General features: G+C 39.1%; 4 protein-coding genes across 5 annotated transcripts; 3 read left to right on the top strand and 1 right to left on the bottom strand.

Annotated features, from left to right (window-relative positions):
* The first annotated feature begins 5,363 nt into the window (after positions 1-5,363).
* Positions 5,364-8,376, top strand: LOC103847583. The gene is made up of 3 exons (XM_009124678.3): positions 5,364-5,427; positions 5,913-6,766; positions 6,847-8,376. Exons 2-3 carry the CDS (start codon positions 5,915-5,917, stop codon positions 7,036-7,038), a joined length of 1,044 nt encoding a protein of 347 aa, XP_009122926.1. The 5' UTR covers positions 5,364-5,427; positions 5,913-5,914; the 3' UTR covers positions 7,039-8,376.
* Positions 8,377-8,726: 350 nt separating this feature from the next.
* LOC103847191 (protein ATAF2) lies at positions 8,727-10,113 on the top strand. The gene is made up of 3 exons (XM_009124250.2): positions 8,727-8,986; positions 9,062-9,342; positions 9,483-10,113. Exons 1-3 carry the CDS (start codon positions 8,827-8,829, stop codon positions 9,876-9,878), a joined length of 837 nt encoding a protein of 278 aa, XP_009122498.1. The 5' UTR covers positions 8,727-8,826; the 3' UTR covers positions 9,879-10,113.
* Positions 10,001-12,021, bottom strand: LOC103847192. 2 transcript variants are annotated; one of them, XM_033281580.1, is made up of 6 exons: positions 11,796-12,021; positions 11,489-11,638; positions 10,832-11,407; positions 10,692-10,798; positions 10,506-10,593; positions 10,001-10,405 (listed from the first exon to the last, which is right to left on the bottom strand). In XM_033281580.1, the coding sequence occupies exons 1-6, from the start codon at positions 11,823-11,825 to the stop codon at positions 10,115-10,117; spliced, it is 1,242 nt and encodes a 413-aa protein (XP_033137471.1). In that variant the 5' UTR covers positions 11,826-12,021; the 3' UTR covers positions 10,001-10,114. The 2 variants fall into 2 exon arrangements, with proteins under 2 accessions (XP_033137471.1, XP_009122499.1); XM_009124251.3 differs by having other exon boundaries at positions 10,692-11,407.
* LOC103847189 lies at positions 11,987-13,078 on the top strand. Its single transcript, XM_009124249.3, has one exon. It carries the CDS (start codon positions 12,038-12,040, stop codon positions 12,920-12,922), a length of 885 nt encoding a protein of 294 aa, XP_009122497.1. The 5' UTR covers positions 11,987-12,037; the 3' UTR covers positions 12,923-13,078.
* The last annotated feature ends 896 nt before the right edge of the window (positions 13,079-13,974 follow it).

Genomic DNA, 13,974 nt, shown 5'->3' with positions numbered 1-13,974 from the left:
AATGCGAGATAAAAACGTTCCGTTCAGATAGAGGGGGAGAATTCTGCTCCAAAGAGTTTCACATGTACTGCGATGAGAATGGTATTAAGAGGCACTTAACGGCACCATACTCACCTCAACAGAATGGCGTTGTCGAGAGGCGTAACCGGACACTTCTGGAGATGACCAGGAGTATATTAAAACACATGAAGGTACCGAATGAACTGTGGGGCGAAGCTGTTAGGCATTCTACGTATCTAATAAATAGAATTGCGACTAAATCCCTGGAAGGAAAGACACCTTATGAAGTTCTGCGAAGTAAAACACCAAATGTATCACACCTTAAGGTGTTTGGTTGCATATGTTACGCCAAGACTGATGCAGTGGGCCGAAAGAAGCTCGATGATAGGTCAAAGGTTCTGGTTCACTTGGGAACAGAACCAGGGTCTAAGGCTTATCGATTACTAGATCCTACTAAAAGGAGAATAGTAGTCAGTCGTGATGTAATTTTTGATGAGAGTAAAGGATGGAACTGGACTAGCAAAACAGTTCAAGATGATGATGGTGGCACTTTTAGTATTGAGCTAAAAGGAACGGATGAAAGCGATGAGATAGATGAAACGGGTGAAACAGGAGATGAGACAGACACTGAGATTATTGATAATGAAGAAAATGATGAAGATGACAATGGTAATGATGAGGAAGAACAACCACAACTGAGACGATCGTCTAGAACCAGCAACTTGCCGGCTTATCTTGAGGATTACGTTCTAATGGCTGAAGCAGAGTGTGAACGACTGTTATCAATAATAAACGATGAACCATGGGATTTCACTGAGGCCAAGAGATTAAAGGTATGGGTTGATGCTTGTGAAGATGAGATATCGAGTATTGAAAAGAATAAAACTTGGGAACTTGTTGATCTTCCTATGGGAGTAAGACCAATAGGTCTGAAGTGGATATTTAAGATAAAGAGGAATGCGGATGGTACTATTACTAAATACAAAGCTCGTCTGGTTGCAAAGGGCTATGTTCAGAAGCAAGGAGTGGATTATGATGAAGTGTTCGCACCAGTGGCTCGCATTGAGACTATCCGACTAGTTATTGCCCTTGCAGCCTCTAAACTTTGGGAGATCCATCACCTTGATGTTAAAACCGCGTTTCTCCATGGAGAGCTCAGAGAAGAGGTATTTGTCACTCAACCAGAAGGCTTCGAAGTTGCAGGAAAAGAAAACAAAGTCTACAAGCTGAGAAAGGCTCTCTACGGATTGAAACAAGCACCTAGAGCTTGGAATATCAAGTTGAATACTATCTTGCGGGAGTTTAAGTTTCAGAGGTGTTCGAAAGAACCTTCATTGTATCGAAAGGAAGAAAAAGGTGGAACTCTCATAGTTGTAGTGTATGTCGATGATCTTCTTGTCACAGGAACATCAGCACATTCAATTCAAGTGTTTAAGAGGGAGATGGCAACAAAGATTGATATGAGTGATCTTGGAAGACTAACCTATTACCTTGGCATTGAGGTCTGTCAAGGTAAAGAAGGGATCACGCTGAAACAAGATCGATATGCTCGTAAGATACTTGAAGAATGTGGAATGGACGCATGTAACTCAACCACTGTTCCCATGGATTTTAACGTGAAGTTGGCTAAATCGATAGAAGAGAAGAGCATTGATGAAAGAGATTATCGAAGGAGTATTGGATGTCTGCGATACTTGCTCCACACGCGGCCTGATCTCTCGTTTAGTGTGGGTGTTCTGAGTAGATACATGCACGCTCCTAAGGAGTCGCATGGTGCTGCGTTAAAACAGGTACTACGATACCTGCGAGGAACCATCTCACTTGGTCTCGTCTATACACAGTCCACAAGCTTGGAGCTGACAGGCTTTAGTGATGCCTCTCTCAATGTTGATATTGATGATGGGAAGAGTACTACGGGATATGTGTTTTACCTGAATGCTAGTCCAATCTCGTGGTGTTCTTGCAAACAAGAAATCGTGGCCCTATCATCATGTGAAGCCGAGTTTATGGCAGCAACTGAAGCAGCTAAACAGGCAATTTGGATTCAAGAACTTCTAGGGGAAGTCATTGGTAATGAAAGCCGAAAGGTGGTTATAAAGGTAGATAATAAATCTGCAATCGCATTGACGAAGAACCCAGTATTCCATGGACGAAGCAAACACATACACAGGAGGTTTCATTTTATAAGAGAGTGCGTTGAGAATGATCAAGTAGAAGTAGAGCACGTTCCGGGAACTGAGCAGCGAGCTGACATTTTGACGAAATCTCTTGGAAGAGTAAAATTTATCGAGATGAGGAAATTGATTGGAGTCCAAATGGTGAGTGAAGATAATTTCAAGTTTAAGAGGGAGATTGTTGGAGATAAACTTGAAAGATAGCTTGAAGTACAAGCTAACCTAATCACACAAAGATATGGATTACTAAAGTGATTAGGAAATATGATTTGTGTTATTCCTAATGAGAATAGGAATTGTTATGTCCTATATAAGTGATTACCATTGAGTTGTAATGATTACGAGTTTTGAGTGAGTGATTGAGTGATTAATAAGAAACTGATATTTGGACTTGAAGTTCTTGTGTTCTTGAGTTCGTGTTCTATACCTAAATACTGCGAGATAATAGTATTCATGTTGTACTATTTACAAAGTAAAATAGTGTTGTAGTTGCCAAAACGTTTAATTGCGTGAGAAAAATCCAACAAAAAAATTACAAATGAAGGAATAAACAAATATGTTTAGAATCTTAAATCCGTAGAGAAGAATCGCAAGGGGTATTACAGGAGCTCAAAATAGAAATTAGAGAAATAAATCATCACGGCATTACCTACCAAATACAAAAACCGTTTTTCATAAATGACCCAAGTTAAGTCCCATATTAGGCCCATTCTGCTTAAGATGTAGTGATGAGTGATTGACGGAGAAGAGGACCTACGTAGCCCATTAGTGACAAGTTGCTTGATAGAGAAGAACAAGATTCTAGAATGAAATTCACTACTCAACAGTCAACACTGCTCAATGAAAATTCTCGAATGCAGTTCACGGTTTTAAAGCACGTCTTATTTTACTTTTAAACGCACGTACACACACATATAATATTATAAATTTATAATTATCATCGTATAAGACAAGTAGTCATATGAATAGTATACATGTGATTGTGATCCTGCATGCTGTTAAAGATATGTTAAATTTTCGACAATGAGGTCCCAGCTTGTCTCCTTTTTATCCAACTTCTTAAGCATATTCGCAAAAATCTAAATACGACAAAACAAAATAGCAATTAATCCACCGTAAAGAAGATATATAGTATTGACTATTGAGTATATATATGTTTTAGGTAGGTCAAGTTCGGCAGCTATAACATCACGCTCCGTGAAGCTTCCTCTTTCAATTCACACAATGACTTAAACAAACAACTGCAAAAAAGTATAAAAGTCGATTCTCTATACATAATGATAAATTCAGATCAAGTCCGGGTACAATTTATCTGAAATTTTATAATAGGAAAAAACATATTAGTCAATTGATCTTATGACTTATCTTCTCCTTTTTGAGACTTTACTGTTACCACTTACCACCCAAAACGACAATTAATAATTTACGTGCATCATGATAGTTTCATTCTTATTGTATGAAATGATACGACTTATATATAGAAATTTACATACTTATATCAATAAAGAAAAATGCAAATTGACAAAAGGTCATCTTTGACCAAAAAAATTCGTATTATTCATTTGGTTATTGAGGAAGTGATCTAATACTAAAATGAAAGGCATATCTTAAAAAAAACACAATGTTGAATACAACACAATAATTTATAGATGATAGACTGATAGTAAACGTACGTAAGCGATGATCATCAAACGGGGAACAAGCCCACGTAACCTACCTCAACTTTCTATTTAAATAATTTGAACTAGAACAGACTACATGCGCATTTAAAAAGAAAAACAAACAAGTTTAGATCAATGAATTTTAAAACTGTGTCTCTAGTTAATGCAAGAGGAAGCGGTACATAGTGAAGGACTTAACTAAAGGCTCAATAATACTCGAAAACATTGTTCTATATACGACCGGGTAAGATAAGCCGGAATGCAAACACTTTCTTTACGAACTCAATTTTGATATATTTTAACATTTTGAATAGGTACTTACTGGTGAATGACTGAATGATCAGATCTATTCTATAAAATACTAAAATTCGACAAATATAAAAGTATAATGTAAGGAAAACAAAAAGAAACCGGTGTGACTGCGATTGGTACATGATTGCAACTAAACCAACGATCCAACGTTAGATGACGTCATCCGACATGACGAGAGCTTCCCTCAAGGATGATGTTTGTGATATGCTGCGGAGAAGCTCACCGTAGTTGCAAATGTCGAATCACAAGTCACATCTAAAACTTCCACCACAAGGAATGCTGACTTCTCTTCACCAAGGTTTAACAATAGTATTCCAATAAAATATACTCTCTCTCTCTTTCAAATTATACGATGTTTTAGAAATTTTTGTTGTTTCGAAATATATTACGATGTTTTGAGATTTTAAAGTTAATTTTAACTTTATTAAAAAATGTTCAACTAATAAAATTTTACGACTTTTTTTTATAACTATTGAATGATTTTAAGATAATATATCTAAAAGTGCTTTTTAGAAGAATGTATTTTTTTTTAATTTTTGTGCACTAAACCATAATATCGAATATTATGAAAGATGGGAGTAATAAAGTGTGGCTGTCGACAAAAAAAAATAAAAATAAAATAAAGTGTGGCTGCTGACGAAAAATAGTTTTGCACCAAAAAAAAAAAAACACATAATGGTAACTGGTAAGTAAAAGAATAAAGGGAAAATTGCCAAAAGAGAACAAGAAATCAACATAGTTGTCCCTATGGTATAAATCCAACCTAAAGTAGTCCCTATAGTATAATGTTTTCCATAATACCAAAAGTAACCTTTAATTAATCTTATTAAACATAATTAATTTGGTTTTTTATAAAAAAATAAAGATGATTCGGTTTAATAAAATTACCGGGTTAGAAAAAAAATCAGAAGAAAAGGGGTCAAAAGCTTGATTTCCCTAACCCTAACATCGTTGGTCTCTCCGCCTCTCTCTTTCACGCCGATAAAGATGGCGATTTTGTCTTCTCCGTTGTGCTCCCTCCGGTGAAATCAACGACGGAACCCACCGAAGCTTCTCTCTCCACCTCTACGTCTCTCTGCTACTCTCCGCCTCTCTCCACCTCTCTCCGCCTCTCGCCGCCTCTCCGCTTCTCGCCACCTCTCTGCTTCTCTCCGCCTCTCTCGGCGTCTTTCCTCCTCTCGCCGCCTCGTCGGTTCTCTCCACCTCTCGCCGCCTCTCCGCTTATCGCCACCTCTCCGCTTCTCTCCGCCTCTCCGCCTCTCTGCCTCAATTTGCGAACGGTTTGTTTCTTTGATTTGTCTTAGTCTTTGTTTCATTATTAATTTTGTGACTTTGACTTGGATCAATATTTGTTTGCTTGTGTGGATTGACTTTTTGATTATGTGAACCGATTTTATTGAACAATGTTAGTGTTTGTGTTTGTCTTTGTGAGTGTTACGATACTGATTTCGTTGAACAATGTTATTGTTTGTGTTCGTGACTGTTACGATACTGATTTCGCTGAACAAAGTTTGTGTGTAGTTGACTCTTAATTGTCTTAGTTTGCTGATTTGTTTGCGAGATGGAGATTGACTTGTTTTAATTTGATTAATCGATCTACTGTGTTTCTAAATTTAAATTTGATTAGACAATGGTGTTTGGTTTTGATTATTATCTTGTGTTTGGCTCAGTTTCACTCTTACGCTTGTTTCGGACGTTTGCGTGTTTATGCTTTCATGTGATGTCTTTTGGTGTTAACAACCATGTGTTTTATTATCTTTTGTAGATATGGAGCTTGAGCTACCCAAACGATTGTATGCAGAGGGTTCAGAACCTCGGGTTAAGAAGATCAACAACAGTTGCCGCATGGAACTTATCAGAGATCTGAAGAAAGCTATGTGTGCCGAGTATGATGATGTGAAGAGAGATCCAGTTTTCACACATATCATGGCTATTGCCGAAAATGATCTCAAGTTCTCTGGGAAACTAGTGGATAGCTTCATATGTAGGCAGCTGATTACCTCAAAGCTGCATGAGAAGTGGTTTGTTTTTGCGAGGACGCCTCTCCGGTTTTCGCTTCAGGAGTACCATGCCGTGACAGGCCTCAAGATTACACGGGAAACTAACAGTGACGTAGTGAAATGGAAAAACGACGGGGGTTTTTGGAGTAACCTACTGCACACAGGTGGTAAGATCACCTTGCAGTCGATCAGAAAGGTTCATCTACAAGAAGTTCACACCTGGACTCGGCTTGATAGGATGAGGTTGATCTACTTGTGTGTAATAGTGGGTGTGGTGATGGGGAGAGATGAGAAGGTGTCCATCCCTCATATGTACATCAAGTTGGTGATGGATTTTGACAAGGTTCGGAAGTTCCATTGGGGTCTTCACTCGTATGATTTCCTGCTGAGTTCGATTGAGAAGGCTAGGAAGAAGTTGGGTAAGAAGGAGAGCTACATTTTCGAGGGTTTCTCCTATGCTCTCCAGATTTGGATTATGGAGGCAATTCCAGATTTTGGAGAAATTTTAGGCAGAAGAGTCTCAGACAGCTTCAAAGGTCCAAGGTGTGGGAATTGGAAAGGAGTTGCAAAAGTTTCTTATGAAGACATCATTGAGCTCGAGGACTCCTTAACTAACAAGGTAACATTCTCTCTATTTTTTTCTTTTATATGGTTGTTGTATATATTTTGTTTGGATTTTCATATTTTAACTGTTTGCAGGATAACTTCTTCTCGGTCATATCAGTGACTGGTAATGGTGATGTGTTTCTAGATGCTCAGTACACAAGGGAGGGTGAGATGGAAGATGAACGAGTGGACCTTGTTTTGGAGAGGATCAGGAACAAGTATGATTGGAGCAGCACAGACTGGCCAGTTTTAGACCCTGAAGAGTCTAAAATGGAGGAACCCTGAAGAGTCTAAAGTCGCCTTCAGCAAAGTTTTGTTCTCAAACAATTGTCCCTTCTTAACAACATTGAGCACAGAAAACTTTGACATCTTATGTATGTCCTCTTTGGCCGAGATCATGGTATCGGCATGATAGGCATCCTCATCAACTTCGACTCTTCTAATCTTTTCTTTCTTTTTCTCGCACTGCCTCTCAACAAACACAGGAGCCGGTTCGTTCCCCCTATCAACCGAGTTTCCCTCCTCTTGAGCAGAACTTGAATCAGCTGGCGACTTGTTAAGATCAAAGTCTGGTTCATTCAGATTCTCAACTTTGGCTTTAGACGTTACACACAATCGAGTAGAAACACACTTTTGAACAAAACCAACAAAATTCTGAAGCTGTCGATCATTCGCAATGATCACAGGTGGACAAGTTGATGTATTGATCAACTCATTAGGTAGATAACTCAACTCCAAATCGGGTAAGCTATCTTCTTCCATATCAAAATCTTCCAAAACCATTCTTTTAAAAACCTCTAAGGTAGAACTTGATTCCAATAACAGTAGCCTAGCCCCTTTCTCATCAGCCGAAAAAACCCATCCCGTGGTTGCTCCAAACTCCCAAACACCACATGTTGTATAGATATGCATCATAGAACAAGTTTTTGTGAAAATCACAAGACAAACTATAGAAAAATCATGGGGAAATCATAGATTGGTGAAGAAGAACATTCAAAATCGTTTTTTTTTTAAATTTTTCACGAAGCAAATCAATGAAAACACGTTTTAGGAAGTTAGAATATTTTTAGAATATTTTTAAAACTGCAACTTCCTTAATTTTCGAAAATTCAGTTTTTTTATCCGTAGAAGGCACCTTCTACACTGTGTAGAACATAACAAAATTCCAGAATGTAATTTCTACACTATGTGGACGTTCGTGTATGTTTTAGATTTTGCATTCCTGATAACTTAGAATACTCGATAAAAGTAGAAACATGTTTCTGAATAAAAGTAGCGATCATTACAAATAGTAGAATTCGTATTCCCCATATTTAGAATTATAGTAAAAAGTAGTTTTTATGTTCTAAAACAAGTAGATGGATGTGTTCATTCTAGAATTCATTTTCTACTCACCCGTTTTGTGTAGAAACAGAATTCTACTTTTAGTAGAACGTAATTTAAAAACATTATTTATTATGTTTTTCAAACCTAAAAAAATATGTGTTTGTGTAAATGGGTGTTTTATTAGTTTTTTATATTTTTAATAATTTTTTTGATTCTTATAACTATTTATTACATTAATTTTAACATATGGAAAGGGTAAAAAGGAGAAAAAATGGAAAAAAATGGATTTATACCATAGGGACAACTATGCTGATTTCTTGTTCTCTTTTAGCAATTTTCCCAAGAATAAAATGGATAAGCAACATTGAGAAGCAGAGGATTAAGTAATTGACACTTGTGGCCAGTCAACAATATACAAAGGGTGCAGGTGACGTAAGCAATGACAACATCACTGCTCTCGTTAAGTCGACTATCCACTAAGACTAGGCCACGTATGTAACCAGCTGGCTGCGGTCAGCGTAGAAAAGAAAACAGTCGGTATTGCTGCACGTGCTCGAAAACACCCACGTGTCATCTCTGTCTTTTTCCATTTGTTTTTTAATTCAATTAAGTAAATTTCGGCTATTCTCGTCCTTATAAAAGCCTTCGTCTTCTCACTCTCATCTCCTCGATTACAATCTTCAGCAGACGAAAGGAGAAGGGAAAAAAAATTGAACGAAGAGATTTGAAGAGAGAAAAGAGAAGAGAATGAAAGCAGAGCTGAACTTACCTGCAGGATTCCGATTCCATCCAACGGACGAAGAGCTTGTGAAATTCTACTTGTGCCGGAAATGCGCATCGGAGGAGATCTCAGCTCCGGTTATCGCCGAAATCGATCTTTACAAGTTCAATCCTTGGGAGCTTCCAGGTAAATTCAGGAAAAAGAATTTGTTTTTTTTTCTCGAGAATCGTTGTTAACCGAGAGATTTGATTATTCTTTCAGAGATGTCTCTGTACGGAGAGAAAGAGTGGTATTTTTTCTCACATAGAGACCGGAAGTACCCAAACGGTTCGCGTCCAAACCGGGCAGCTGGAACCGGTTATTGGAAAGCCACCGGAGCGGATAAACCAATCGGTAAACCGAAGACGTTGGGTATTAAGAAAGCTTTAGTCTTCTACGCTGGGAAAGCTCCCAAAGGGATTAAAACGAATTGGATTATGCACGAGTATCGTCTCGCTAATGTCGATAGATCAGCTTCTCTTAACAAAAAGAACAACCTACGAGTATGTTCTGTCTTTTTCTTTGAGTTCTTTTTTTTTTTTTTTTTGAAACACTTTTTTGAAACACTCTTTGAGTTCTTTTCATTTCGTGAATGTAATGATGATTTAGATTGTTAACCTTTTTTTTTTTTCGTTGTGAACAGCTTGATGACTGGGTTCTATGTCGAATCTACAACAAGAAAGGAACCATGGAGAAGTATTACCCTGCAGATGAGAAACCGAGGACCACGACATCAATGGCGGATCAATCATCATCGCCTTTTGACACATCGGACTCCACTTACCAGAATGATTCGAGCAGCTCGGGCGGCCACGTCGTGTCACCGGATGCCAAGGAGGTTCAGAGCGAGCCTAAATGGGGAGAGCTTGAAGATGCTTTAGAGGCTTTTGATACTTCAATGTTTGGTGGTTCCATGGACTTGTTGCAGAGCGACGGTTTTGTTCCTCAGTACTTGTACCAGCCTGATTATTTCACTCCCTTCCAGGATCCGCACGAGCAGAAACCGTTCTTGAATTGGAGTTTTGCTCCACAGGGGTAAAAAGGGAAGAAGAGAGTAAATTGTGGTTTAACTGTGTGGTGAAGTGCTTAGAGAGAAGTTCTCAATCATCTTTGTTTCTTAGTAGTAAAAAAGATCGTAGATGTTAATAGTTGTTAGCATCATAGGCAAATTCTTGTTATTTCATCATAATTTTATATGAAAAATATTCAAATTTTTCACGATGTTGCACCTATGTAGATACTGATATATAAAGAGATATTAAGATTCAGAAATATTCATATTAGCTTTTGTAACCGAGGCGATTTCCGCAGTACTCCTATGTCTTGAAGTCTTCTGACTCTCCTCTTCTTGGCCCGTGGGTTTATTTGAGATTGCTCTCTTTCCTTCTGTTCATGATGTTTGGAGGTCTTCGTGGGAGTCTCGTGAAAGACTTCTTTGCTTATACTTTTGGTTTCACATCCTCGAGATTCATAGCATGGAACCACGGCTTCATCATAGGAACCGATGATCCCGGAGAGCTGGCTTTCTATCTTTTGGGCAAGGTTCCTCAGTTCTTCGCAGCTTTCCTGTAGATAAATGACGACAAAGAAAAGACTCAGACCTGTTTTTCATCAGCTCATAATCACACCAGTGAAATAAAGTAACATGGTTTTCTTTTGTCATTACCTTGGACAGAGGCAAACGAGAAACATCATCAATCTCTGAGACAGCTTTCTTCTGCTGGCCTTTCTCTCTGCACTGCTTCAGCATTTTTCTAGTTGCCCAACCCCCAAACAGAAAACATGAAATTTGTTAAAGCTAATTCAAAGTGAAAGTATACAAACAGGGAAAAGAAAGGGATCAGAGGCTTACTCTAGAGCAATGATATTGCTGCACGCTTCGGTTTGACATTCCCAAAGTCTTTTATATGCTACACTCTTCACTTCCACACATGCTTCCTTCATCATGTTAGATGTTCTGTGCAATTTTGGTTCTCCTTGTTTTGAGTTTGTTTCTCTTAGGCTTTCTTCTCCTTTACATGACTCTTCCATCAGCACATCATTTTGCTCATCCAGAACAACTAACTCACGCAGTTCACCTCCTTCACTCCCACTTTTTTCAAGAGCCACTTCTGATTCTACAGCAACTCCCTCTATACTACGAGTTTTAACAGTCGTCACACTCAAACATGCATTGGCTCCAGTGCCACTGACTCCAATGACGTTGATGTAATTGCCACCACATGCTTTACGTTTGGGGCTGTCTCTGGATTCAGTCAAGCTCCGTTCTTCTACAATCCGTTTATCATTTTGAAGGCTCATAACCTCATCCGCCGCACACTGATCATTCACTCTCAACGCCACCTCAACGTTCTTTCTCTCAGCATCATCAGTTCCCGGAAGTGTGTAACAGTAGCTGTTGTAGTCACAAAGTATCTCTCTCTTCTCCACAAGCTTAGCCAGATGATGACTGAGCAAACTCGTGTGAGCAAACGGCAAGCTCTCGTACTTAGACTTTATAAACTCTGATATCGCTTCTTCGCAAGAGCCACCTGCTTCATTCAACTCCGTGATAGCAATAAAAATCATCTGAAATAAATGTAGTATACAGTCAGAACAACACATGTATATACACATAAGAGATTCGGCATTGTTATAACTTATACATACAGCAGAGTAAGTGGGATGATCAGGAGCACGTGATAAACACAGGTCCAAGAATCTCTGTTCGAAGAGTCTACTCTCAGGAATCAATAACCCTCTCGAATTCGCCAAGTTCACCATAAAGGCTCTCAGATTCTCAGCTTTTCTTTCGTGTGCCTGTAATCAACAACAATCATTCAGATTCAATGCATGAACACAAGCTCTCAAAGCTAATGGTATCAAGCTACCCTAACGAGAAACATAAATTACTGATTCTGCTGAAACTAAACGAAAACTACATAATCGAAGATGAGAAGAAGCAGAAATTACAAACCATTGGCACTATCGTAGTAGTATCCGCCATGGGAGACGAGTTGAAGCTCTACGCAGAATCGGCGCTTGGTATCTGAAGGCGAGGGAAGTGAGGGAGGAAGACAATTTATATCGAGTTAAACCGAATCTAACCGGGACAAATTGTGATGTATGATTTTAATTTAAACCGGCCGGTTATGTTTGGTTCCAGTGAAGCTTAAATAAAAGCGAGAGGAAGAAGAGGAAAGCGTTAAGAGACCAGAGATGCTTCCGTTAAAGCTAGCTCGCTCTCTTCTCCTCCACGAGACTCTCAACCTCACTCACAACTCCGGCGAACCAGACGAAGTTGATGGAGGAGAAGGCGAAACCAGCATTCGAGAGATCCTAAGCTCACAATCAAAAACCCGATCGAGATCCAACAACACGAGGAAGAATCCGAAAACGCCGTTGCTCTTCTTCGTCCCCTCGCGAGAATTGATCTCGGAAACTTACAGATTAGCATCAATCGCGAGAGATCTGGGGATGGATCTGTACCCAACGCCTTCCCTCTCCCACATCATCTTCTCGTTCCCGCCGCGGGAATCCGGATCTGCGCCGTCGCCGTTCTCCACGTCTTCGTCTCGTCCTTCGACTTGTTGGTCTTCCTCCGCGGCCTCGATGTCTTCGTCTCTCTCGTGGTCTCTTCCTAACGACGCGGTGATGCTCTCTTTCCCGTCTCTCTCGGATTCGTCTCTCTCGCATCTCAGATCATTCGTCTCCCTCTCCAACGGCTTGTTCAAGCTCGTGTTCTCCCCCGCCGCCGTGGATACGCCTTCATCCTCCTCCGTAAGCAATTGGGATTGCTGCTCTGTTTCTCTCTTCTCGAGACTCACCAGCGCACGAATCGGATCGATGGAGAGTTTCTCGCAGGCGTTGGCGTCAAACGGATGGACGATTTACAAGACGAAAGCTAATCAATCGACCGGGAGCTGCTCGGCGTATCTGTTTAGGAAAGTGTACTCGGGTCGGGTTATGATGACCCGGGAGGGAAATGGTGGGTCGTGTAGAGTGAGAGAGCTGAGACTTCCTCAGTTGGATTTCGAGAACGCTCCTCTCAGGATTCTGCAGTATCTGATGTTGATGACTGACCATCTCTTCTTCCTTGCATAGCTTATTAATTTTATGTTTTGTTTCTACAATGTTAATATAATTTCATTGATAAAGGTTTTGATCTTTAGACATGTAAATTTTAATATCAACAAGGTCTTCCTCTGTCATCTTCGTTCTCGGATCTTAACAGATTTCATTAAAACAGTTTTTGAAACAGTCAGATCTTTTGAGGTAGTCCACCACAAATTTGAAATAGTTAATAGTTATTTCACATTTATGTGCAAGTCCACCGTCCGTGATCGACGTTACACAACAATTAAGTTGACCTCTTCTTGTAGTCCCCATCACTTTTTTTGAAAACTTCACTTATTAGCCTTTTTCCTTTGTTTATAATTAGAGTGCGGTGTCCTCAGTCGCTTTCGGCGGGTGAATTTAGTAAACAACATGCGCAAGTTCTTTTACCTGATGTTGATGATTGACATTTTTTTCTTGCTTAAATTGGATTTTTTTTTTCAATGTTTATATATCATAGCTAAAAGTTCGTAATCTTCTTTGACTTAAAAGTTTTACACATAATTATTTAATTTTACGTTTACATACACGTAAAATTCGATATACGAGTTGTACAGTAATAAAGGTTTTTTACTCTTCTTGTGTGTGTTTCTTCAATCCCCTGTCATTTCTTGAAACTTTTCAGCACTTATGGAGTTATGGGCCTTTTCCTTTGGGTGACGAAGACCTCGGAGCGACTATCGGCGGGGTAGGTTTGTAGACTGTTAACAATATGCGCAAGTTCATATGATTTGTTTCTTTACCAAACTTTACACTGAACTTTAATGGGTTTAGCTAGTTAGTAACACCATGCATTTCTGAATCATGCATAATTTTTGTATACAAACAACTTATTCAGACTATTTGGTTTGCATTTTCAGTTACAAATTCTACCTGGTGGTGGAGGAGTTGCTTGAAATTTATCGGCACATCGAGAATCTGAATACCCGGTATTAACTAACAAAAAAAAATTGAAGCCATTATTGGAGTATGCTACTTTCATAAACAACGTAGAACGTGAACAACTGGACACAAATTTCAACTATTCGTAGAAGGATATA

Source organism: Brassica rapa, chromosome A10 (genome assembly GCF_000309985.2).
Source record: "Brassica rapa cultivar Chiifu-401-42 chromosome A10, CAAS_Brap_v3.01, whole genome shotgun sequence".
Taxonomy (NCBI): domain Eukaryota; kingdom Viridiplantae; phylum Streptophyta; class Magnoliopsida; order Brassicales; family Brassicaceae; genus Brassica; species Brassica rapa.
This window is presented reverse-complemented; position numbering and strand designations above follow the sequence as displayed.